This window comes from Polyodon spathula, chromosome 5 (assembly GCF_017654505.1).
Source record: "Polyodon spathula isolate WHYD16114869_AA chromosome 5, ASM1765450v1, whole genome shotgun sequence".
Taxonomy (NCBI): domain Eukaryota; kingdom Metazoa; phylum Chordata; class Actinopteri; order Acipenseriformes; family Polyodontidae; genus Polyodon; species Polyodon spathula.
The window spans coordinates 24,778,802-24,806,597 of record NC_054538.1 but is presented as its reverse complement, the minus strand read 5'-3'; the positions used below and the strand labels follow the sequence as shown (position 1 = coordinate 24,806,597).

The following is a 27,796-nucleotide window of genomic DNA, read 5'->3' as shown; positions in this document are numbered from 1 at the left end:
TTCCATACAGTGCTAACTAAGGATTGGGCTATTCATTTGCATTATATTTTTCAATGCAGAATACAGTATGAAGATATTTCAGAATAATATGTAGGCCAAAACATAAAGCTCAATATTTCTTTATCTCTTACTTTGTATTGTTTTATACGCATGGTTTTTTAAATAATGATAATCTTGGTAAAATTAACAATTAATAGTTACTGAATTATAGACTAAGAACCATGTTATGGTGCTTGTTTCTCAACATATATTTGACAAAATATAAATAAGGGTTTTGTTGACCTTAGGCCCCTTATACTGTTTCAGTGCACTTAAAAAAAAAAAAAATAAAAAAAAAAAATAAATCATTTTTACATAAAAGTCAACGGCATTTGCTGCATTGGAAGGATTGAACTACTTTCAGGATTAATTGTTTAAGGCCACGTGGTGTTCTAAATTATAAACAATGTAATGGTCAGCTGTTGATTTAGAAATATTCTAGAATTAAACTAAGCACTTCAAAAGTTGTAATTAAAATATTAAATCAATCAAATCATTTACCAAGTGTTTTCCAATTATCAAGGTTTTATCTGTTTTAAATTTAAGCACTATGGAAAATAATATTATCACCAAATGAAAAAAAAAAAATAAATAACAGTACACAGAACTACTATATACATAATACTGTACATAAAACAATAGATTAAGTATGCAACGTTGATATTCTTTTCCAGTAATAGCAGACATCTTGAGAGCTGATAACAGCCATTCCAAAAGCTGCCTCCCCTTTTAATGGCATCCACATGACCGTACAACCATATTCCTGTATTTTTTCAAGATTACGTTTGAACTGTCATCAAAGTACAGCACTGAGATAGCATTCAGTTTGGTTGGTGCGCAGCAAGGCTTTGGTACATTGTCTGGGAACATCAAATGAACCTGTGAATAAATAACAAGTAAAAAATATCAACAATAAAATTCAGTTTCATATAATTAATTTGCATTTATTGCAAAGTATATTTGGTCACTTTTGTAGTCACTTTGTTCACTGTTTTTCATCCAGGAATTAAAAATGATGCTTTTTATTAATGTGGCCATGATTTTATTCGTTTAAGGGATAAAGTAGCATTTTGCCTTCTGTTCAGTTCATTTTAAGTACGGTCTTTCCTTAATGTGGCAAACTTCCTTAATGTACAGTAGCAAACTTAACGTACTTTCCTATTCAAGTTGAACACAGAAGTAGTTCTTAGAGTGGATTACTAATCAACAGAAACCCCATGGTCATTATCTATTGCAAATTCTGGCAGGCTTCAGGGTTCACAATATACAGAAACATGAGTTATAGATTGTAACAGACCACTTTTCATTTAGAAGACTTTAATAGTGCACACATAATCAGTATCTATTGTATTGTTGAACAAGGCTAATAGATATATATATATATATATATATATATATATATATATATATATATATATATATATATATATATATATAATATAATATATATATATATATATTATATAATATAGTTGCAGGTCACGTAGTAAACCAGTTTGACGTCTAATAGATTTTTTGGTGTCTTTGAGCACCATTTTTCATTAGGGAAATGTGGTATCGTTTTTCAAAGTACTGTTTTAAAAAAAACACTCTTCAAAGAACATTCCCTTTAACCACTGTTTTGTGAATAGGACTTGTATTGTCTTTTGAGTGTTGTAAGGTATACTTGTAAGTAAAAAGCAAATGAGTTAATCTGTTTAATTAGAAAACGAATTCTAGATACGAGTGATGCAATGACCCCAAGTCAAACCATTCAAGGTTGTATCATTCTTTCTCTTCTGTCGTTTAAATTAAATTGCCTCATTACAGGTCACCTGAAAACCTATAGTAAGCAATCCCTTGCAATTGTCCTGACTCTAGAGTGAGAACGAAATAGCAAAAGGCCACATACCAGGGTCTGCACTATAGCATGGTTAGTAGCATTCATATGAGCATTGAGGGGGAAGGAACATTCTCCATCACAGTAGAAAGCAGCATAGCCCTCAGGTGCAATAATCCAGTCCTGAAAGATTTGAAAAAACACAATAAACAGAAACATTATTTTGACTGGTATTGTACTACCTTTGCTGTTATACAATGATTAAAATGATGTGTCAGCAGAAGAGCAAAAATATATGAAAAGAGAAATATACTTGCTTTTAAAAACTGCTATATAATGTAGTACATTGAGGACGTTTATACATTTTTTAAAACATCTACAGCTACAGACAAAATTTTTGCATCACCCTAGAGAATTAACAAATTTTGCTTCAGAATGTTGAAGGAAACGTGCTGAATAATGTTACGTTAACATATTGAATTACATACCACTTTGTAGTTTTCCATATACTTAACAAAAATGTGACAAATGGAAACATTTGACATTTCAAAATCTAACATGAAATACTGTACTATTATTATGACTTCCGATAGACTTTTGCGATATAATTTTGTAGTTTCTTTGATTAGCTTTGATTAACTTTCAATCATAAAATTTTAGGTGATGCAAAACTTTTGGACATAACTGTAAATTGATTTTCATTTGTATTATTTTAATATAATCACATACAGTACACAAACAAGTTATATTTATAAACACAAACCGGATCAGAATTTGGTATGTTAAATAGTACTATTGTATATAGTACTGACACTAAAAAAGTTAAATTATATGAAAGTCAAGCAGGCAGATGTTTCAGTTTGTGTCATTAAAAGTGTATTTAATTTAGTGTGTTTCATTATATCCGTTAAAAGTAAATATAAACATAGTAATTTTCACATATAAAATATAAATATATCTATATATATAGTATATATATATATATATATATATATATATATATATATATATATATATATATATATATATACTAGTGATCTTCTGCTCCAGTTGCCATACATCTAGCATACATCTAGCACCTCATGCATCACATTAGCATCCTCAGAAACACAAACCTTAAAAAAATAAGTCATGTGGTTTTCATTACACATGGCCTTTCATGCTAAAATACAACTGAGGTACATTTTATAAAATGAAAACACATGATAAAATATATAGTGGTGCCATTTCATTTTTCTATACACCATAGAAGGTACATGTTGAAATGATGAAAACGTCTAGGTGGTGTACAGTATAAATCACAGACGACAGTCACATGAATGTCACTTACCTGCCAACCCAGGTCACGGAAGCTTACATAGAGTTCATGCTTCTTACAGGCTTGCTTTTTTTCACTGGTGTTGTAATCTGATGGATTGTGACAGAGTAAAATCATGTTATAAATGCTTTCAGAGTTAAAGCCAGTAATAAACAGCAGATACTTACAGTACACAGCAAGAATTACATCATTCTTTTGAATGGTGGTTTTACAAAAACAAGAATAAACACAGTACAAAAACAAAATAAATCATTGAATTCTCACACCAATATGTTTTGGTTTTTTTAAAGTGGAATGTAAATGCAGTTGAAATATCCAGTGTTTCATTCATAACATGTTCCGGTAATCATAATATTTGAATAAAAATAAACTTCTTGACATTAGTAGACAAATGTAGGGTTACCGCTTGGCCCCACTTTTCTACAGTAGGACACTTTTTCCACTATTCTAACCACAAATTAATTTATTTTAGGAAACATAACGTAAGTGTTAATTGCAGGAGCTACCTTAGTAGATTTGTTTTATTTTTTATGTGACATTATAAAGCTTGCAAGGTTTTCAGGCATGAAATCTATAGTACTATTAATACAAGTGCCTAGTACATTCATTGGTCAATCGTCAAGCCAATTACCAGCAAGTTCCAATCAACCTATACTTACTTCGCAAACTCAGTCCTGCTATGCTTTTGAATTACCACCTCCTCCCTAAACACCGCCACCTCACCCCCAGCCTCGTCCGGAGGAGGGAGGGAGTATACAATGCTCTTCTGCCTAATATTCTTTGTTCATCGGGATGAACACGTTGCACAGATTTATTATTTTATTGTTTGTTTTTTAGCAGATGGCAATGGGATGCTCCAAGGGATGAAGCTGTGCTCTAACTATTTTCACTTTTATTTCTGTTCATCCATTGTTTGGGTTCAATGTTTTTGGAAATCTATGATTTTGTATTATAATAAAGGTGGTTATTTAACGCAAGCTTAACTGACTGAAATTCTATCTAGGGGGCACAATTACATCAAGAATGGATTTTTCAATCAATCAATTAGATCTATACAGTTTACTGATCTGTTTTATTTGTTTGATTAGGTAGGACTGTGTAAAGCAAGACTAACAGTGAAATATATTTGTATTCATACTTATTTCTAAAGCATTTGCTTTACACAAAATTAAAATGTAAATGATTGGAACCCTGCTGAAATACTTTAGCTGAAATTGGTTTCAAGAGTTTATCCAATTGTTTGACTTTATTTAACAGCCAAAGTCGATTAAACAACAAGGATGTTCGAAGAACTTTTTTTAAACACTGGAAACAGTTGGTCCTTTGTTGTTTGCGGTCATGGAGTGGTCTCTTAACTTGAAAGTAAGTGGTATAACTGAACTGTTTTAAGTAATGAAACAAAAAAAAAAAAAAACTGCAACCATCCCATATAAAGAGAACTATGTGACTGCCAAAAATACCCAAAATATAGTACCTCTTATTTACCATTCAAACAGTACTTTTAGTGACAATATTATAAGGTTTTATGCAACGTAACACACCACAAAACAAAAGGCAATTATGCAAAAACCTCCTGGCGTCAAACATTTAATAAACGTATGCTGCAATTTTGCAACCAGCCAGCAAAAGAAGTTCTCATGTTTGCATAGACCTGCTCAATCAGTTCTGGTTTTTGGAATAGCCTCGATCGGTTTCAAATACAGAATTGATTAGGCCAAATGTGTGTATGTGAATACAACCTTTAAAACATTATTATGGATGGTATATTTCAATGCATACATCAGCAACACTTTTTATTTGGAAAATGTAGACAGTATGTTGTTCTTTACCACTAAACAAGGATTAAGTGTGTCTGAGTTTGGGGAATATTGAAAAAAATCAAGATACACTAACCATAAACGTCTTTTCGAGTTAAATGAAATTCTTATCTTCACATCCGTATTCATTTAACCATAATTAACTACCGTCTTCTTCTTCTAATCAACGCTTTGCTTCCAGTTACAGTACACATTCTACCAGTAAAGGATCGGCTTTGCTATCTTAAACTTTCCATATTCCTTGTGATACACAGTACCTAGTTCCTTACAACTAGAATGTGTTTAAAGATTGAAACTGGACATTGTCAGTGTGTTTTGAATAGGGAGGGCAGGCAAATAACCTCTTCTTCATGGTTTCATTCATCATTCCTCAGAGGGATGAGCTGATAACTGCTGAGAGCCAGCTGTGCCCCAGGGGCAACACAGTGTTACATAGCAGTACAGAAGAGGGCCTGCACCCTAGCTCTTAGACACAGGAAGTAGGAAGTCATTCCTGTTATTTGTCTATCTCTTTAATGATGTTTTTGAAGCCCCTTGCTCAAAGACAACATACTGACTGTTTTTTTTTTTTTTTTTTTTTTATATAGAGTTCAGATTAACAAGAGTTTTGCTTACATCATATTGTACTTTTCATACAGTAGCAAAACTGCACATATTTAAAACAAGGGACCCGACTTAGAAGGTTGGCAGAGAAAAACAGCAGTAGTAGACATAACATCCTGTACTTTGTAATGGGTGAACCACTTTCAATGTAGTGACAGAAAATTTAAAAAAAAAAGAGTCTGACAGACGTTACATAGCCACTGATCTTTGTTTCAAGTCGGCAGGCTCTAAAATCAGACGGGAGTCTGCGATTTGTAAAATTACACAAAAGTGGCAGGGTAATCTTCTTTGTAAACTATTCAAAGAGGGTGGCATAGAAAGGAATGCACTGTAGATTAGGAGCATTGTTACAGGTATTATTATTGTTATTAGGCACAATTAGAACTATTATAAGGACAATGCAACGTTTTCCTTTACTATTTTTGGTATATACCCAAACAATCAAGAACATGTTAGGAACATAAGTAAACACTGTGGTTCAGGGTTATTTCTTGCTAGTTTAAATCTGTATTAAGAGGTAAAATGCTTAATCTCAAATACAAACCTTCAGTGTAGTAAGCAGATGTTATACTAGGTCCTCTGTTTGTAAACTCGCACATTATGATTATTGCCCTATTGCTCTTCAGGCTCTGTTATACCCAGACATGAAAGGGAGTTAAAAGAACTAAAGGAAAGCAATCAAAGGGTAAATTGGGAGGATCACTTTTAAAAATAAAAATATAAAATGTGCCTTTAAATGCAAATCAGCAATAAAATAAGTTATTTGAGTTGATTCAAGTAACTAACTAATTCATGCCATTTTGCTTTGGTTAGGACTGTACCTTAAAGGCTGGATGATTTATTATTATTATTATATTATTATTATTATTATTATTATTATTATTATTATTATTATTATTATTATTATTAATATCATAATAATACTACTACTACTACTACTACTACTACTACTACTACTACTAATAATAATAATAATAATAATAATAATAATAATAACTCTAACTCTAACTCTAACTCTAACTTATTTTTAATCTATGTGGGAATATACAGTGCAATGATTGTATGCTGCTTGATCAGTATTGATAGATTCATGATATTCTATTAATATTTTTATTAACTGTACTGCAGGGCTCTTCTACAGATCACTTTTGATTTTTAAAAACCATGTACACAAACATGTAATATATTTATGCAAATAAGCCATACATACATACATAGACCAAAGACACATACATACATACATACACACACACACACACACACACACACACACACACACACACACATTTCTACACTACCCTAAGTATTTAGGCAGTACTTGGGTGCAAGATTCTATCCCCTTTCAAACATTAATCTACTTTGCAAATGTTGCCTAGATATCATCACTGTTTAGGAAGGTTAAAGAATGTTGACCTTACCGCCAGCATTGGTTACCCTTGAGGAATCTTGATGATGAGCAGCTTTGTTCTTGTTTTGATTTTTTCTTTTATGGTTGGCAGCCCTCACTGATCGAACCAGCACTCCACTCGCCTTGAAGAAAGCTACCATGAACGGTTGCTTCGACTGAGGCCCACTTCTTCCGACCATGCCCGCAGATTTGATGTGGAGGCTGCGACCTACAAGAAAGTGAGGTGTAAATGTAAAGATAATAGAGCACCTTTACATGAAAACAAAAGATTTCATTTTATTGTGTTTTCTTATTTCATGATATATTTACACAGAAAAAGCTGTCTAACAAGGATGAGCAATACTTGAAGATAATATCCTTAAGGAATAGAAAGAAGGTAAGTTGAATTGACAAGAGAACTGGCAGAAGGCCCAAGTGTCGTTGTCCATCACATCAACAGTACGAAGGTCACTCTTGAAATCAGAACCTCTGTTAAGAAGGGAAACAAGACTAAATTGCTAAAATATGCACAAGAACACAGAAATTGGACTATGGAACAATGGTCAAAGGTGCTTTGGACTGTTGATGGATGGAAAATAAATATCAAACAAACAAAGAGCGAAACACAAAAGAAAAGGCAGCTTCTTCGGTCTTTGAGTAAAGCGACATAATACAAAAAACTGCTGAAATATACAATTGTTGACCTATATTTCTTGTAACTCCTTTTCCTCATCCAAAAAAGCTACATTTTTGCTACAAAAAAAAATTCTTAAAATTCTTTGTTTACAAGAAATTTCCATTGGGGTATGTAACCTTTTGACAACAACTGTGTATATATATAGACATACAGTATACACAGTTGTTGTCAGGTTTACATACCCCAGTGGAAATTTATAATGAAGAGACAGATTCTGGTCTTTGAGTAAAGCAATATTAAATTGCTCAATCTGCGATTAGCAATTACTTTTGGGGTGTTCAAAATGGGCATCAAGTGAAATGCAATCTTTTTAATAGAATAAATATTCTTATTTAATTAATATGCAATCAGTAAATTATATTTATGAGATACACATCATTTATTCATTATTTATGTATTTATTATTTATGCAGGAAGTTAACCCATTGAGACTGTGGCCTCATTTGCAAGGGGCTTGTAGTAAGCAGTTTAGGAGGATAGTGACCTCAAACATTAAACTTCAAGCAAGTTTGAAATAGCATTCATAATGTTCTCACCTTGTTATTTAGAAAATACAGTTTTCGAATGAATACCTAACACAATAAAAAATGTATTGTTTAATTCATACTGTAAGACTACTGCATACACCGTATTTAAACTGCAAATCTTCATCCACATTTGTCTAATCACTGTTTTTTAAATGAGAAAGAAAAAAGAAAGAAAGAAATGTATGCTACTTAAAAGTTTAATATTCTCATATATAGGAAGGGGTGATCAACCGCTTTTTAGAAAAAAGGTTTTGCTGCCCCCAATCGCTTAAAGCCTGTGGAATAGACGGAGACTGTTTTTTGACAGCAAGAAACCCTTCTTAAAGGTATTTATTTGAGATGACAAAATTTTCAAAAGAAACCATATTGAGATTGCAACTGGGCTACTGAGTCTCATTTTAAAACAGTTTTGATTGTTTAGATAATAAGAGTCAGGTAAAAATAAAGTAGTTTGATCAAATTAGATACATATAAAGAAACCATAATGAGATCACATTAAAAAAAAAAAGAATCACAATTTAGATTTAGAAACATACAAATCACTGTATTTGTTTTTGCAAGGCCTGCTGCTGTGGCATTAGAATTGCACTGAACGCCCTTACGCAGACAGAAGCGCTTCTAAAGCCTTGCACAGCTCCTAGAATCAGCTGCTGCTGTACAAAGAGAAAGTTTGTTTTCTTTGGGTACTTCGTCCAAATTAGGAATAAACTACCTGTCAATTGAAATTCAATTTGCCTGTAAACGCTCTCCTGAGATCCTCCAGCAGACCGAAGACTGAAGAAGCTGTCTCTCTTCTCTTCTGTTTCTCTCTTTGCTTGTTTGGAATTTTACATTTTGCAATTTGATCAAAATAATAACCTTTCATTTCGATTTTTGATCATTTGAAAATGCTTAAATTGCGAAATGGCTATTTTTTTCGGTTAGAGACCGAATCAGGAGTTTGAGTCATAATATATATATATATATATATATATATATATATATATATATATATATATATATATATATATATATATATATATATATATATATATACCCTTGTGTGAGTTTGAGGATATATACGGAGGGTTTTACATAATGACCAGTCTGTATATTTTTCTAATTTCGTTTAAAATATAATTATATATAATATATATATCTATATATAATATATATATATATATATATATATATATATATATATATATATATATATATATAATTTTGCTTTAATCTTTTTCATATGTCTGCCCAGTAATACATTTTGGGAGACATATGCTTTCTATAACCCTTAAAGATTAATTTTCTTCCCCGTTGTGCACAACTAGGTTTTTGCATTTTGTCAGATTATGCTTGTAGCACTCATTAACCTTTTCTCGTTGAACAGAAAAAAACATAATTAAAGTATCTAGTGACACAGAGACAAACTATACAATACATAGAATAATATGTGGTTGTCTGTTATGTTGACTAAAGGAGGACACATAAATATTTTAAATGTAAGCAGCTGCTTAGATTCACACACCAATGTCTTATTTTCTAACTTAACCCTAAACTCTATTACATAATAAACTTTATCCTGCCAATGCGAATCATTTTACAGTTGTGGTTTATTTATTTTAATGTATACAATGTGACATCAGTGATTTGTTCTGTTTATGTATTGTATATTTTGAGTTAAAAACTGTAACATGATAATAATTGTAATTAGTTGGATTTAGAAAGTGTTTCTATTGTGGGCATGGAAATCAGCGGCTTTAATATAAAGCTTGGTTTTCTGCTTTTTTCAGCCTTTTCTTGCTGTCTGTATTATGTGAGTGACTGCCTGTGCAGTATTTTCTGGCCTACACTTGGGGAGAATGCAGTTCCTCCACCGACGCTAGGCCTTGCTGTAGCCCACTGTTGAGTGATTCCTTTGACTGTCATATGTGCAGCAGTGCAAAATATAAATAAATAAAAAACTGTATTTTGTTGTTGCGTGACCCGATCGCACAACCCTGCTTGCCTGTGTTGTGCTGTGGATTTAGATGCAGTGCAGTTTAAAAAACAACAACCGGCCATGTTTAAAAAAAACAACAGCCAGTCATGTATTTACCTCGCCAGCTGCCTTGGCCTACCCATCCCGGTGTTTTGGGCCTTCAAAAAAAAAAAAGTATGTTTCTCCCTCTGTTCTGTTTCAATTCACTCACCACGGCTTTAGCCTGTGTATCTTCCTGGTTTATGCAGTGCGCTGACCAGGTGTGTGACTACACACAGTCAGGGCAGGCACAACTACTTTAGCTGCCCTCAGTTCTTCAGTACATGCTCAGCCCTTGGTACTTCAGTGCCTGGTGCCCACAGTGCTCAGTGCACACGGTGCGCAAAGCACCCTCTGTGTGGGGTACACCCAGTGCAAGCGGTGCTCGAGGTGCTCATGGTACTCGGTGCACACGGTGCCCAGTATATGCCGTGTTTCGTACCTCGTGCGTGTAGAGGCCTCGATACTAGGTACACCCGATGCACAGGGTGTTTGGTTCGCTCGGTGCATGCGGCACTTCGTACCACTTGCTAGCTGGTGCACGCGGTACTTAGTACCTCAGTGTGCGCATAGCCTGGTGCATGCAGTGCCCTCGGTGCTTCGGTACCTTGGTCCCGTGCCTTACACTTTGTGCAGGTACTCTGCTCGGCACCTTAGGCTTTTATACCAGGCGGTATTAAAGGAGTGATGGCAAGCATGTCCTGGCTCCAAGCTTGCACGTCCTGTAGGGCAAACATGCCCCAGGAGGATGGGCATACTCTATGTGCGTGCTGCAACCTTTTTGCAGGTCCCCTGGACGACAGCAGCCAAGCCACTCTTGTCCATGTTCCCCGCCTGCAGCCTTTCCCATATTTTCCACTGGGAATGCGAGGTGTCTCGGCAAGTGACCACACTACTCCCTCACTGTGCTCCGGTGGCAATCTCCCCAGGCACACACTATTACCAGGATGGTCCCGGTGCCCTTGCTGGGTGACATGAGGCGATGTCTACAGGCCACAGTAGCAGCGGGCAACCAGGTTCTACCACAAAGTAAAAGGAACGCAGGTCATGGTGCATCCATGCAGCAACGTTTTAGAAGGCAGTTCCAGGGCCATCGCCCTAGGTAGCTGCTTCTGAGTGCTCAATGCATTTCATTTACATCCGAAGCGTGACAGACACCGTCGGATGACAGTGTCTCACTCGTGTTCGGCAGCCCTGCCCCGGTAGAGGACGACCTCTCACCTGTGCGACCTCTCACCTCTTTGTCTGTCACGGGATGCGGACCCTAGGACAGCCCCTCTTGACTGTCGCACTGGATTGTCGCCTTGCCCCCACCTGGGAGTGTAGCCGCAAATTCTACCAGAGGGTTGGCAACATCTTGGGCCCTCTTCAAAGGGGCCTTGCTGTCCGATATCTGTACTGCGGCTAGCTGGGCTACGCCACATACTTTCTCCAGGTTCTATCGCCTTAATGTGATAGATCCTTCCTTGCCTTCATTAGGCACGAGGGTCCTTGAGGTTGCACACTCGCACCGCTAACCTTGGGTTATGCGATTCTTATTCGACCATCATATTCTGCCGTTCCTTCTCCCTCGCGATGGCTCTGGTATACTTTTCCATAAGTAATGTCTTGGTGGTCGTCTTCGAATTGAGAGGGAACATTAGGTTACTTAATGTAACCCTGGTTCCCTGAAAGAGAAGACAACCACCAGCTGGCGAGGTCGCTTCAGTAACCCTCTCGGTAGGCGAGATCGAGGACGTCACCCCAGAAGGGGCCTATGGGCAGCTCTGATATAAAGAGCTCAGTGAATACCTGCCAATAGGAGGCATATCCCATAAGTAATGTCTTAAGAACATAAGAAAGTTTACAAACGAGAGGAGGTCATTCGGCCCATCTTGCTCGTTTGGTTGTTAGTAGCTTATTGATCCCAGAATCTCATCAAGCAGATTCTTGAAGGATCCCAGAGTGTCAGCTTCAACAACATTACTGGGGAGTTGATTCCAGACCCTCATGATTCTCTGTGTAAAAAAGTGCCTCTTATTTTCTGTTCTGAATGCCCCTTTGTCTAATATCCATTTGTGACCCCTGGTCCTTGTTTCTTTTTCCAGGTCGAAAAAGTCTCTTGGGTCGACATTGTCAATACCTTTTAGAATTTTGCCACGTAGTCTTCTTTGTTCAAGACTGAACAGATTAAATTCTTTTAGCCTGTCTGCATATGACATGCCTTTTAAGCCCGGTGGTCATCTTCTTTTTCAGGTTACCAGGGTTACGGTAAGTAACCTATTCTTTACTTGCAATGTTTTTATGTGTTTTTTCATTATTTTTTAATTAGCTGAAGAATTAATTTGTCAAGTGAGTGCATTAACCTACACTTCCACAACAGTAATTATTACTAAAAGCAAAAGCACAATATTATTATTATTATTATTACACTATGTAACACAATTTTTGCATAGTAAGTGTTATTTCCTAATTGCTAATGCCTCAAAAGTATAGAAAATGGCTATTATTCCCCACAAACTTTGCTTTTGTGACCAGGACAGTGATATTTCAAAATATCACTATTTCCAATGGGAAAACGGGCAAATGTGTGTCTTTTCGTTCACATAATGTCAGAAAAAAAACAACATATGAATCCAAATTAACATGTATTTATACTAAAGTAATACAAAAATGACTACAAAAGATTTAGAAGTGAGTAGTTTTTCGAGATTTACGATTATACTGATTTACATAAATCTCGAAAAACTACTCACTTCTAAATCTTTTGTAGTAATGTTTGTATTACTTTAGTATAAATACATGTTAATTTGGATTCATATGTTGATATAAATATTCCCTTTCCCAAAGTTCCTTAATAGTGCTTAATGTTAAAGGTATATACAAATATACTGATAACAAACATGGAAGAATACAGGGCTTAATTTGTGTTTTACAATTTTTCTCTTTTATTTTTATTATAACAAATGAATTCATTTGGCTCAGATTTCTTTTCCGTGGCTGAATAAAAAAATAAATAAAAACAAAAAAAAAACCCACAGCCAAATACCATACGTTGAACTGACCCACTTCAATACATAAACACTTTTACAACATGTTTATTCAGGTGTTTCACTCTAAATTGGTTTAAGATGTATTCAGTGACATGAGCGCCAACATACAGGAGTGTGTTAACATTTATACAGTAAAAGCACAGGCCATATTGAACTCATTCAGTAATTAGAAATGTTTAGTGAAATGACAGAATGTATTACAAGTATCACAATGTAACTTGTCTTTTCATAGAAAGAGATATATGACAAATGCACTGGATTTAAGAAAAGTAATTTTCCTCTACTTTAAAAAAATACAATAAGATATTTATTTAAAATTTAAGAGTCTATTAGCTGCAATGTGACATCACTTTTAAATTTCTCCCCAAAGAAAGACTGTATTATCCTATTAAAGTGACATAAGCTTTTCAATTCGTCATATGCAAAGTCTAAAGTGGATAATGTCTTTATTCAAAACCAATTCCTACTAAGGTTTTCCAAAGCAGAACTCACAGGTAAGAAGAGAAGTAACAGTTTCTGTGGAACTAGGCAGAAAGACATACAGATTTCTTTTTTCTCTAAATCCCTCTATAATCCCCCAGTTCTTTTTATGAGATTTATTTTCCATTCCTAAGTGTCCTTGCACCACTGCTGGGAGAAGTGTAGTTGGAGTAGCTTAAGGCTCCCTGAGACCAAGCCACGCCAATGCTAACACCTGATCCATAGCCGGTCATTGGGTTGCCAATAAAGAATCTGCCAGGATTGTATTCTTATGATGGCCTCTTGCTGTGCACTGTTGAGTCCTGGAAACCTGCCCCATTCTGGGATGGATTTGAATCCCAAAATTGAACCATACTCTTTTGATGAAAGGGCAACATTGTAAAGATGTAGAATGTACAGCCCCCATTCACTAGCTAAGCAAACCCATTTTTTTAAAGAAAGAATCCCATCCAAACCACTATCCGAGCCTGAGGTGACAATAAAATCTGCATTAATGGTGCTTCTTGAAAAAATTAAGATTTACAACTATTGATTTCCTGTTTTCCCAGCAAAAACAGCAACAAAGAGCCAAAAATAATAGTTAACTAGTATCTTGCAGAACACAAATCATGCATGTGGTTACTTTTTATTCTTTTCTTACCTTCCATTGTTTCAATACAAAGTTGAAGGCCCATGTTTTGTTGGGGGCTTAGCACCCAGTGGTTGCTTGTAGCAGTTATGTCAAAAACCAGCCAGCCACCATCAGAGGCATTTATCTTCTTTGAGTCTAAGAAGAAAATGCCTGAATCTCTGAAAATAAAATACCAACACACATAAATATATTCCTATTTATCATGTATTCACAAGATATATCACACATTGGAAATGTCTATATGGGCTTTCAAAAAATGTAATCACTCATGATTTATCCACGTTGTGATCCATCCTTCTGAAAACAATTACCAAAAGATAATTATTCTGAGTTTGCCACAACAGAGTAAGGGAAATACCACAAATCGCACGAAATGAGCACAAAAAAAATCACATGAAATGATTAAAACATTTGTACTCATTTTAAAGAAAAATGATTCCACATTCCATGTGTATGTTTCTTCTAGAAGTCTTTATTAATGTCTTCTAGTTGACTTTTGTATTTAAAAATAATTTCCCCTTTTTTTGTATTACTACACATCGTCCCACTGAGTGGATGCTCAAAACATTAATATAAAATAAACCAGGAGGAAGATTGTGCAGGGTGTCTCTTATTGTTTAGAGATTTGCTTATTGTTTAGAGTTTTTCAAAATGTCTGCTCTAGTGCAGTGGGGTTTAAAATCTGTCCTCTAAATCAATGTTGCATAAATGTTTTATCTGACACCCCCTTTTCTTAGTATACATTTTGTTGCACTCCCCCCCCCCCAATGACACAGATATTAAAACGTTAGAACTTAACTATATATAGCTATATAGTTTAACTGGTGGTTTTTTTTTTTTTTTACATTTTTTTTTTTTTTTCGCATTTAATGGAAATTACATATTTTTTCCTAGATTTAACCACAAAAGGTCCAGATTTAGCTAAACACATAAGTGTATCACAAATTCAACACCTTATTTACTAACTAATTAGAAGCAGAAATACTGGTCTGAAAAATTCTAATTAGCATACAAATTGTGGGTGGCAACAAGTCTGAAGTTGCGCACGCTATTTATTCTATTGACAACAGGTGAAGGCGCTTACTTACTGGTGGCGCAAGGATAAAAATATGAGAGATAAAAGAAAATATGCTGAAAAAATGTAGTTTTGATTTAAAATAATATTTTATCTACGTGTCCTACAACAATGTGAAGCCTACAATGCATGAGCATGGTTTGTTTTGTACTGTGCTGCATGTAGGATAGACAAAAAATCCTAATACTAATGTACTGTTTAAGCTTCTTTTACATATCTATATTTTTACATAATGTAATGTGTACAAACACATTAATTTTATTTTACTATGATCTCATATTAATTGGTCTATTAGTATATAAAACATATAAATAAATATATATTACATTAATTAATTATTTATATATATACACAGTGCAACTATAACCAAAATACAGATAAAAGCGCTAGGGGTCAGCGAATGTAATGTAGAAATAATTGAAAAGCACTGTTGGGGATGGGAAATCTGTTTTCAACTCAATTCAACAGTTTAACACAATGTTACAAGAATCATCAAAATGAATTGTTACAACGTAACCTCTCAGCTTTGTTAAAGCCAGAAAGAACCTACAGAAAAATGCACATTGTAACTATATTTATTTACAATTTTAATAACTTATGTTTAAGTACAATCTTGTAACATTGTGTCAAAATTTTGAAACGTGATTTTAAAACTGTCTGATCAATAACAGTACTTAAAGGTCATTTGGGTAGTTTTTTCAGTAGTATTGTGTTATACTCCCTTAGTTTTATTACATGCATCACATTCACCCAAATGGAACTTTGGAACCAAGTGTTCCGGGCCCTTTTATGAATAAAGGTAGGTATTTATCGTAAGGTATGTGAAATAAAGGTCGGTTCGGCAGGTTTTTCGTCAGCACTATGGTGTTCTCGCCTATTATAATGAAATTATGTAAGGCTATGCAGGACCTTAAATGTCTTCCATTTCACATCAGTACACAGTTTCTGCTGGCTGTGCTCTTTGCTTTTGCAGCAGCATTCAGCTGCCAGAATGTTTGGGTTATTTTTTTTTTTTCTGCACAAAATCCTTGACAGACCTTCATGAATAGCCCATGAATGTATGGCAGCTCATTATCTGTGTATGCAAACATCATTAATTCAATGCACATGAGGCGGCGTTATTGCACCCCTTTAATTTTGCATCTGCTAAATCCTTGTTATCCGCATGGAAATGGGAATAGTAAATAGGAAGGGGACACAACTGCGCACGGTAATCATGTTTAGTGTACAGTAAATCCCTAGCGAGTGAACATTTAGCTGGCACGTTAATTCTAATTTCTAACAGATAAATCTGTGTATTTAATTTTTTTTTTTACAACTTGCTAATTCAGCAGTTAGCTAACATTTCTAACAATTAAAACTGTAATAAGAGACAACCAACACACATTGTATTAACAAAAAATATGCTAAAATGTGTCTGTTCTCCCATAGTAACCATGCATATCCTAAAATACACATACATTTGTACTGATTCGTGAAAAAAAAGAGGAGTGACTTAAAGGCTTCAGAAGCAGTGGGTATAAGTTACATACAGTATATATAAAGGGATTGCAAAGCTCAGTTGTTTATCTGCAACTATTCTGTGATATAAACATGTTAAAGCAATGCTGACATTGTGTGACCTGGATACCAAAACAGTCAAAGCTGTTTGAGAAATATAATTAGGATCATTGCCTGCTGCCCTTTTTATCTAATCTATAAAGATACTCTTGGATCTTTTTTAATGTTTGCTTTTTACTTAATGAGACTGCTGTATTAATATCTGTTAACATAACATTTTGTCCACTACTTGTGGTCCCGACTATTAGCTGTTCCCTACATTACTGATTTTTATGTTTTTGATTTGTATGTTTTTGGTTCTGTGTCACATTGTGTGGTTTATGTATTCTCTCCCAGTGGCCTGTCTTGTATGTGCTGACTAGGTCCACATGCTGTACTAAAATTCATAACATATTTTCTTTATGTACCATACTTTTTGTTTCAATAAACCAATTTAGCTTAAATACGTTGTTTATTTTGTAACGCATTAAGGAAAATACATACCTGATATACCCTCCTTCTCAATGGATGAAATAATAGTAATAGCAAACATACTATCAATGATTATTAGGGGTCTACTTAAATTGTGGAGAATTTACATATTTCTCCCAAGTTTTTTTTACGTCTTCGCTCTGTTTATGCTCCACAAAATCAGGGCCAAGCATTGTTCGCACTTGCATTTACGCCGTGAAGAAATACAGCCCAAAGTGTTTTCACCAAGTGGGCACAACCTACACAGTAGATATGAGATTATGAAATGTATCTGGTGCTAAAGTTTGTTTTGTACAAGTGGGACTGTAGCAAAGCATCCGTTAAATGCTAACTGATATTAAAGGGGGAAAGCACACATGAAAAAGTGCTGCTATAATGACAGTATAATTTACATTATAGTAATTTCCTTTTTAATTCCCTTCAGTTATGGTACAAAGAAATGAAGGACCACACACTGAGAAAACATTGACTTCACCTGAGTGTAACTAACATGGAAACAATCTTATAATTCAAGAGGCCCTGACCTACCATTCAGGCACTAATTACATAAACAAGGTACCACTGGATAACAAATGCAACCCTCTGGGGTCTTAAATTTCAAATGTATTCCTAACAGAGTCTAATATAGTTAACTGATCAACAGCTTTCTGAGTAGGAGCCTGTTTGTTATGATTGACTTTGAGCAGGGGTGCTGGAACTAGGGGTGCTGAGGGTACGGTAGCACCCCCTTGGCTATGCATGGTTTCCTTCATATACAGGGGTTACAGTTTTGTTCAATGGCTTTCAGCATCCCCACTTAAAATATTGTTCCAGCATCACTGCCCTTGAGAGTCACAATTCACTAGTAGAAAAGGCACTTGCAATTGCTTTAAAAGCTGACTGAAACTCATGGGTCAGCAACACCCACCCCCTTCCTAATTGAGAAGCTTTTTCCACTATTAGTAGAACTAGCAATTACGCAATTAAAACAAAGCCATTTTCCCTATATTCCATTTAAAGTAAGTTCCAGTTATAAGTGTGACTTTTGATTGCAAATGTCATTGTAGGCACTGAACTAATTAAAACATTTGCCCGATTAAAATAAATAAATAAATAAATACATAAATAAAAATAATGGAATGGTGAATATGTATATCCTGATGTTATTTAAACATTGTACTGTTAATTATACTCTTATAGTATACAAGCATTTTCCAGTTCGCATTCTGGCTCAATCTTTTACAGATCAGCAGTACATATTTACTTAAGCATGTACTGTAGCGTATGGGATTTAATGTAACTATTATTTCAATGTGGTTGTATCATTTTCAAAGATTGAGCAATGTATACAGAACTAATGCATCAAAATGTATAGGACAAAATAAATGGTCTAAGTATTTTATTTATTTATTTGCCATTTAAGGGCACGTTCAATTATATTGGAGTGTACATTACTCAGTGACAGGCTAATAACAGGCTCATAAGTTGTTTTTAAATTCCATTTGAGAGGCTTGTGTTTCCCTACATCTCATGGTAAACAATAAGCAAAACACAAAATCATCATGTCATGTGCGGCATGAACTCAACAAAAGTGTAATGTTCCCTCCTCTTCTGGGAAACCCCACTCATTCTGTGAACCTGTGTATCTATATAAACCATACAGATAAAAGGAAACTTGAGACTCATAGTTCTTCTCCTCCTTAAAAAAAGGTATGAGAGATTCTTTTTGCCAAGAGAACCTGAGACCCATAAAACCACTGAGTGATAAACTACAGTGCTAAGCACAATGCTGGATCCCATTTAGAAGCAGGTGAAAAACATCATCTCTTTCAACATATATATTTTTTTTATTTCTTGGCCATTGTTTAACACAGCATGCTGTTTAACCAATTCAAGTGTATCAATCATTATTATTAAACAAAACAAAATAATTAAACTGCTTTTAAAAAATGTGACTGTGGCGACTCCTCTGAATCTCGGACTAGATACATTGTTTTTTTTTTTTTTGGGGGGGGGGGGGGGGGGGGGGTTTAACAGTTATTTGTATTAATTTTCCAATTTTCTCCCAGTTTTTTGGAATGTCCAATTATTATTCAACCTGGCTCACCGCTGCAACCCCTGAACTAACTCGGAAGAGACTCGCACTTGCACTTGTGTCCTCCGTAACGAGTGCCGTCAGCCGTCTGTTTTTTTTCACTCTGCAAGCCCACTGTACAGCCAAATTCAGAACTTACAGCGTCGGAGGACCACGCAGTTCAGAATTGCGTACAGGCAGGCCTGCAGGCGCCGGCAAGCCAAGGACTCCCCAGCTGACCTAACCTCCTTAAAAATGCATGGCAGTTATCAGTGTGACAGACAAACAGACAACATCAGTGCCATAAAAAGATGTGTTATTAAGATACTGTAGCACAGACACATTTGAAACACCTACTGTTGTTATTTTCTTTAATACAAGCATAGTAGTTAAACAAATTAAGTTAAAATCTACAATTGAAGTCATTCATTGCCTGTTTTTTTTTTTTTCTGTGTAGAAATACTTTAAAGAAACTTATTAAATTGAAGACATTTTAGTCAAAATGTTTATTAGGTTATTTTAGTATTTCTAAATGTAACACATTTGAACATTTAATAGTTATGGATCATATATTTTTTATGTATGCAAAGGCAACTTTGCTGACAGCAATAGATTAATTAGTATAACACTATCAAGAAACCTGCATGTTCAACACACTTATAATTTGCTGTTATGAGTAGTTTTTTGCTAGTTGTATGACTTTATAATGTAATTCAATTAGAAATGCAGCCTTTGTTTTTTCACTCTTTCAACACCATGTATTGATACTTTAGTACTTACCTATTTTGATATTCCTTGATGACTTGATATATGCTAATCTTCAAGGTTTTGTTCTCGTATCGAGCGTTACTGTGTTCTTTATAAATCCTAAACTCTGCAGCCGTTACTGTTTCTCCGTCAGGGATTTGAGTGAGATCAAACCGAAACTCCTTGTAATACCTTCTCTGATAGGAGAAATCCTTGTCTTTTTCAACTAAAAGAAAAGGGAAAATAACACATATTGGAGTTACGTTGTACATATATAACCATTCTTACTTACAATACACAGTGGAAATACTGACTTGCCAAATATTCTATTAGGATGTCTTTTAAACTTGTCCTCTTCGGTTTAGAACCTCGATTTTAATAGGACTGTCCAAAAAAACCCCAAAACTAACAATTATGCAATTTATCAGAACCTTCTTAGACTCAGATATAAACATTTTCATTACAAATACTTTCTGTTTCATAAAATAAGCCAATTGACTATAGGTAGCAGCTCATAGACAGGCCAAGCACGTGCATTTTTATTATCTCATCTGGTGATAAATGGGCTGTCAATGAAGAAAAACAGGGCATTGTCTATTAGACACTTTCCCTGGCTTTCTAATTCATTGAAAAATATATATGAATTATTCCAAAGGATTTTTTTTAACTCATCAACAACCATGTTTGCACATTTTTTAAACACATGCTCTTGTATTTTAAAATAAATAGAATGGTTTCAATGGTACTTATTCACAAATGTCTAACTTTTTCCACAGTCAGTTTTTATAAATAAAATATTTTGATATTCAAAAAACTTTCCTAGTGTTTATTAAACAGTTATATGGATATCAAACTTCATTTTATGTATAAAACAGACTTTTTTAAAAGAAAAAGGTTATTAAATAGGGCCCATTATTTCAGTCTGCTTTTTCTTTCTTAATAATCATTTGCTTTTTGTAGTAAATATAGTTTTATTGATAAATGCATAGTTCTGTACAATTGCCATTAATTCAAATTGAAATCTGAAAAAATGGTTTCATTGTTTGTTTGTTTTTTCTTAGAATTGAATGATGATGATGATGATTATATATTACGTATTTAAATACAAAATATGTCATATTGTATACTGACATTCTGCATACTATATATAAAAAGCTGAATCTACCTGTTGTAAGTTAGTTTCAGTCACAATCTGATAGAGGCGTGCACTCTGCTGGCAGGTGCACAAATGTAGCTTGAACAAAGCTTGCATATGATTTTAACCTTTAGATACTGCACATATTTTGTTCAGAAAAATAATAGCAGGTGGGTTTTAGGTGGGGCACAACAGCGTTTACTTTCAAAGCAGTAATACACTGAATGCACAATGTTTATTCTGGGCACTGCAAAGTTATAGTATCTTTAGTGAAAGCTTGTGGTTACTTAACCCAAGGTCAAAGGTTGCATGAGTGTTTTACTGGCTCTGCTCAGTATAGCCTGTAATGACTGGTAATTGGAAGCAGAGGCTGAAAATATCCAACATGCTGGGTGACAGATAAGCAACAGATTAATGTAGATGCCTCAGTTACATGACACTGAAAGGGCAAAGGCTTCTGGAAATCACTCTAATGTTACTTTTAAGAAACAGAAACCCCATTAGTATCAACTCTTTGATATCTTGTTTTGTCCCACAAATTATTATTATTATTATTTTTTTTTTTTTATAAAGAGGTATAATTGCTTTTTATAGTTTTATAATGTTTCATTATTTTTGGGGTTAAGGTGTAAAACATGTACCCAACATAGTACTTCATGACATGTTACCAGTACTCTATATTTAATTTAAGACTAGACCTGTACTTGTTGCTCCTGATTTAACATTCAACTCCTAAAAGTTCTAATGTATTTTAATAATTGTACTGTAAGTGTCCAAGTTTTATTTATTTATTTATTTATTTATTTATTTTTTTATAACAGTTGACATTTTACCATAGATACAGTACAATATTGAACTTAGCACACGTTTCAGTTGGTAAAATGCCAAATACCACCATCAACATTTTAGGAAACATTTCATTTAGGAACCAAAGAATAATGGTAACAGAATTGTTACAGACTTACAGAACAATGAATTTTAAGTACACAGTTCCACTAGTTCTGATATTGTATTGTGTGCTTAAAGGCACTTCAGGTTAACTCATGGCACTTTGAAGGAACTTTTAACCTGCCAGTACATCTTTGCTAAGAAGATAAAGTGAAGATTTTTCCAAAGGGTGTTATCATAATTTTATTTTCAACAAGCACATGTTTCTCTGAGAACAGGAGGAGAGATTATGTAGGTAACACATAAATTAAAAGTGGCTGATGGCCTTGTTGCCTCTGCTAATTTGAGCTTTGAGATAATTAGTACCAGCTGGTAAATTTTATATTATTTCAAGTCCATTTTGTCATGTAAATGTTTTGGGTCTTTCTTGCGTTTCATTTGAACTGTTTTGGTAGAACACATGAACGTATAGTTAAATCTTTAAAAAAAAATAAAAAAACAGTTGCACTGTATATACAAGTATGTGCCTCTTTTTCCAAGGCAGTTAGTTCAAAAGCGTCTCAATATAAACTTGAGTAACATGAGTAATGTCTGTTTTATGTGTACTATATGAAACATTGAGGGGAAATACCACAAGTGGGATTTTAGGACAGATTGTATTATGCTATGAATCTGGATATAAAATAGGTAATTTTTGTCAATATGTCCATCTGGTAGATAACTATGGACGATCACGTGACAGAGTGTTATTTAGTACACATTTCAAATTGTGTAAATTTGCCAGTTTACAGTATTTTTCAGCATATTTTTTCTGTATTACTGAAATAAGGTATAATGTTGCAACTGCTACAGTACGATTGATAAGGCTACATCCACAATACCAGTAGCTTATGGTAGGCCTATCCTAAGTAGAAAATTGTAATGAATGCACATGTATTTAGTATTGATTTAGAACTCATTCTATTTAAGAGATAGTGCCTACTGATGAAGGCTCTATCGTGTTGCAGTTGACCGCGACTGGAGTAATGCGTCCCGAGCCGAAGTCCAGGTCAACCACCACATAGTAGAGCCTTTGTCAAGAGGGCACTATAGCTATTAGAAAACTATTTTTCTCATTATTTTCTTTTAAAAAGAACACTTTAAAACCTACATTTATATTGAACTTCTAATGATTTGTTGGATACCCTTCTGCTGTTTTATTCCAAAAATGTTCATAAAAGACCACATACATAATCAGTGTGCCAGATATTGAATGGAGCAAAATTACTGAACTGTTACCGAGTTCCAGTTGAGCTGAATGTAATAGGCTAGCTCGACAGTTGCAGGTATAGGATTGGTTGCTTTCATCAGCCCAAAGTATTGATTCATTGCTTTTGGTGGATAATAAAATACATTTGGACCAATTGTATCTTTGTTTAATATTTACTGTCCAATAGATGTGAACTAAGCTTAAAAATACATCAAGCGAAATTAAAGAGTTGATACTTGCACGGATTGATTTGAAATTGTTTTCTAATTTATGTTATGTGATTGTTCCAAATGTATGACATGTAATATTTCCATACAGAATGTCTTTTAAATATTTCAAGTGTGTACAAAAATACATGCTTTTGACCCTGATGGCTTTCAATAGTGCTAATACTACACATACACAAGCTGATTTATATGAAGTGCAATTTGATACAATGTTTTAAACATTTAAAATTTGAAAAGTAATAAACATTTCAAACATGATTGGAATGCACACGATTGTTTTTTGCCTGAATGCTTCATAATATGTCTCTATCCATATTTATGTGCCTCTTGAATTAAAAAATGTAATTTAGTTTTTATCATTGATTTAACACTGTTTTTTAATCAGATACTAGTAGATATATTAATGATAAGCCTATTGCATATGGCCATTCCATTTTTCTACTTACAGTTTAACTCTTTGGTATGCTTCACAGGCATTTGCAGTACAGGTAATCTAATTTGACTTTTTAAACATGTTTGCTAGTTGCTAGTTTGGGTGTGAATACTTCAGTTACAGCCTACTATTTGACCATCATACCAGTATTACTAAACCATATTGCCTGTAGGGTTTGATAATGGGTCATTAAAAAAAAAAGACCTGTACACCTCCATTTTTATAACCTTTATAACAGGAAATAATTAAATACAATTATCTGAAGGTCAGACGGTCATCTGATAAAAATGAGCAAGAAAAGACAGGTCAAGAGTCAGGGCTACTGAGGTGATGTGTTAGTTAACCCCCATGTAATCTATCCCTGTCATAAATACATTTTTTAAATAGACACTCTGCTATAAATGTCTGTGGACACATGGTTTGTATTGGATTACAAGCTTTTGAAGGTTTAACTTAGTCGATACAATACATTTGACACAGTAATAACTTTGATCGAGATTATCATAAACTTGACATGCAATTGACTGGTTTCACCCTCCCTATCACTGGCTGGTGTCACCTCACTATTAGAAATATTCAGGGTCCTCCTTTCTCCTGCAGAGGTAGCCTACAAAAGTTGGACTTTTCCAATTGGAAGGCAAATGAAATAGTATTACAGTCCAAAGTTGAGTGACTTAAAACCCTGCCTTTGCTGCAAGGATGGAGAGGGGGAGAGAGAAAAGAAAGAAAATAGAAATGTGTGGTTAGTAATTATAAGGGAACGAAACAGTAAAGGCTTTCAAAGTTCCTCGGGTGCCTCTCTTTAACCAGCAGTGTAATTGGCATCTGGCTGTTTCAATTTCAGCTGGTACACATACGCTTAAAATGAAGAACCTGAACGAATCGGTTCCCATATATATATATATATATATATATATATATATATATATATATATATATATATATATATATATATATATAGAGAGAGAGAGAGAGAGAGAGAGAGAGAGAGAGAGAGAGAGAGAGAGAGAGAGCAATAGATATAGATATATATAATATCACTTTCTTTCTAAATGGCAGCTGTGTGTTTTCCACCCCTATACCTTTCTCTAAACATTTAAACATTTTTATCTTTATTCTGTAGACACAAAAAAAAACATCATATCTGTAAATACGTTTCTTTCCAGGTACCTGTACTACAATTCTTTGTACAAATGTATCATTTTTATTTTGCTCCACCCTGCTACCAACAGACACTTATGTTCTAGGTAACAGTACATTTCCATCAGCCTCTTAAAAGAAAGTGACAGGAACCCCCACATTTACATTTACATGGGGTTTGATGGTCTGTTGATTTTTGGAGTGCACAAGTTGCAAAATAATTCCATTGGAAAATGAATAACATATTTGCCATTGCAATTCACAGACCCAATTTTAACATTTAAGATCAATATCTTTTGACTTACATACTGGCTTTAATTAAAATGGGTGAATGAATTAACAATTTAAAGCAGTTTTTTTGTTTGTTTGTTTGTTTGTGACTCCAAAACTCTGTTTTGGGTTGGGTAATACAATTAGTAGAAATAGTAGTAGTAATGTAATAATAATAATAATAATAATAATAATAATAATAATAATAATAATAATAATAATAATAATAATAGAGCATAGATGTATCACATAGCAGAAGGTGCAAGGTGGTATTTCCATTAAATTCTGCTACTGCAGTCCAATAAAAATGTGAGATTTATAAATAATGCTTACATACCAGTAACACCGATAGTTAACAGATACCTGTGAAGTGTACACACTTGTAAACAAGAATTACAGGATAGGACCTAATACAGGATAGAAACGCATCACAGATAAGTATTGGAAAAACTAATCACAACACCTTGGACTAGCCCTTACAAACGTATAGTTCATATGGCACATACATGCCTTTATACTGTAGAAGGCAAATGTAAACGAGAGCAATTATATCCATATATGCCACCTTTAGTGCATCTATTCTGAACTTACTCTTAATTCTGTTCTGCTAGCTTTCATTAATGTGTGTATCTTGTCTCTTTTTTGTAGTTGAATACATGCCCACATGGAAGTTAAAATAAAAAGACTTTTGGAGACATATGTAATTTGAGCTGAAGGAGGGTTATAGGAATAGCCTATAACAACGTATTGTATAAGCAAAACTAAAAAATAACAACAAAAACACACATACCTAAGTTCACAAAGCTCATAACCATGTCAGCATCATTCAGATATGTGGTATCGTGTGCGTTTGCCAGTGGGGGTCTTTGGGTTGTTAGGAGGGATGTGCGGTTCGACTGTGCTGCGCGAGAGAATCCGTTTGGAAATGCATGGTACCCTTTGCGCGAGCCTCCCTGTGCCTTTCTGCGGGACCCCTTCAGGGTGCTGTCCACAACCCCGTTTTCCTCCTCGCTTGCCATGGCATTGTACAGGTCCAACATAAAAAGTGGTGCAGATGAAGCCTGTTTGCCAGGGGAAAACGGCCTGGGACGATGTGGTAAGCCCAAAATTGAAAGGATTTCTCTCTGAATCTCTCGTCTTTCATGGTTGCGCAACCTCCTGTAAATAAAACTGGAATGGACATGGTTGTCCCCCAAACCACAATGAACACAATCCATCAAACCCCAACAGTTCCACAGAAGTCCAAGTATGGTTCGATATAGAAGTGTTAAGGGTTTCATTTTAACTTTAGTTCAGCTTTCGAAAAATGTAATATGCAATAACAGAGAACAAAACGTTCACGTTTTCCTCTCAGTGGCACTTCAGTGCCAGTCTTTTTCCATTCCCGGAAATTACTTTGTTTAAATTGTGTTTTATCTTCCTTTTTGTTTTAATGTTCTCTTCAGCGAGCGTGTTCCATCATTGGATTTTTGCATCGTTTTTACTTTTCATTATACTAAAGTAATCCTTTGGTTTCCTTTTTAATGATTCCTGCTGAATAGGTATTCCTTTTCAAAGTTAAAATATATATTTTCCTTGAAAGGGGTTATATATATATTTTGCAATCGTTTAAATACCCCGAAAGTGGAAGCAATATTTATTCTTCATCTCAACTTTACTTCTGAGCAGTAATAAAAAATAAAACTAATAAAAAAGAAGTCCACGTGTATCACAGCGCAAAATGTCAAGTTTCAGTATCACAGTCTGTTATGTGTTCATACACAATTCTCGGAGTATCTTCAGTGTCCCTCACTAGCACCTTACAATTCGGTCACAGACAGATGCCAGGTTAAAACCACTGTAGTGAAATAAATTTAAAAGCTACCCACTTTTCTGGGAACAAAGAAGGCGTCTAAGTAAACCACTGTTTATATTTGCATTTCAATGCTTAACGTCAGCACCTCTGTATATTCCGATGGAATGTGTAGAACCCAATTGCTTTTGCCAGTCCACCCCAGCCTAAACAGCAGTGATGCATCTACCTCTAGCGGTAACAAATACTTAACTATATCTAAACTTCCTGGCCGACCGAAAGAGGAATGCAGTGCTACCCTGCTGTGAATGAAGTAAGATATTTGTAATCGGAAACGACCTAAAACCAGTCCCGGAGAAATACAGAAGTATTTAATTACATGTAATCCATGGGCGAATATGTAATTTATC

The 27,796-nt window shown here is 34.5% G+C and overlaps 1 protein-coding gene across 1 annotated transcript; it reads right to left on the bottom strand.

Annotated features, from left to right (window-relative positions):
- LOC121315745 (bone morphogenetic protein 5-like) lies at nucleotides 1-27,597 on the bottom strand. The gene is made up of 7 exons (XM_041250116.1): nucleotides 26,385-27,597; nucleotides 20,286-20,478; nucleotides 14,356-14,504; nucleotides 7,015-7,212; nucleotides 3,189-3,265; nucleotides 1,931-2,041; nucleotides 1-918 (listed from the first exon to the last, which is right to left on the bottom strand). The coding sequence occupies exons 1-7, from the start codon at nucleotides 26,872-26,874 to the stop codon at nucleotides 769-771; spliced, it is 1,368 nt and encodes a 455-aa protein (XP_041106050.1). The 5' UTR covers nucleotides 26,875-27,597; the 3' UTR covers nucleotides 1-768.
- Nucleotides 27,598-27,796: the final 199 nt, after the last annotated feature.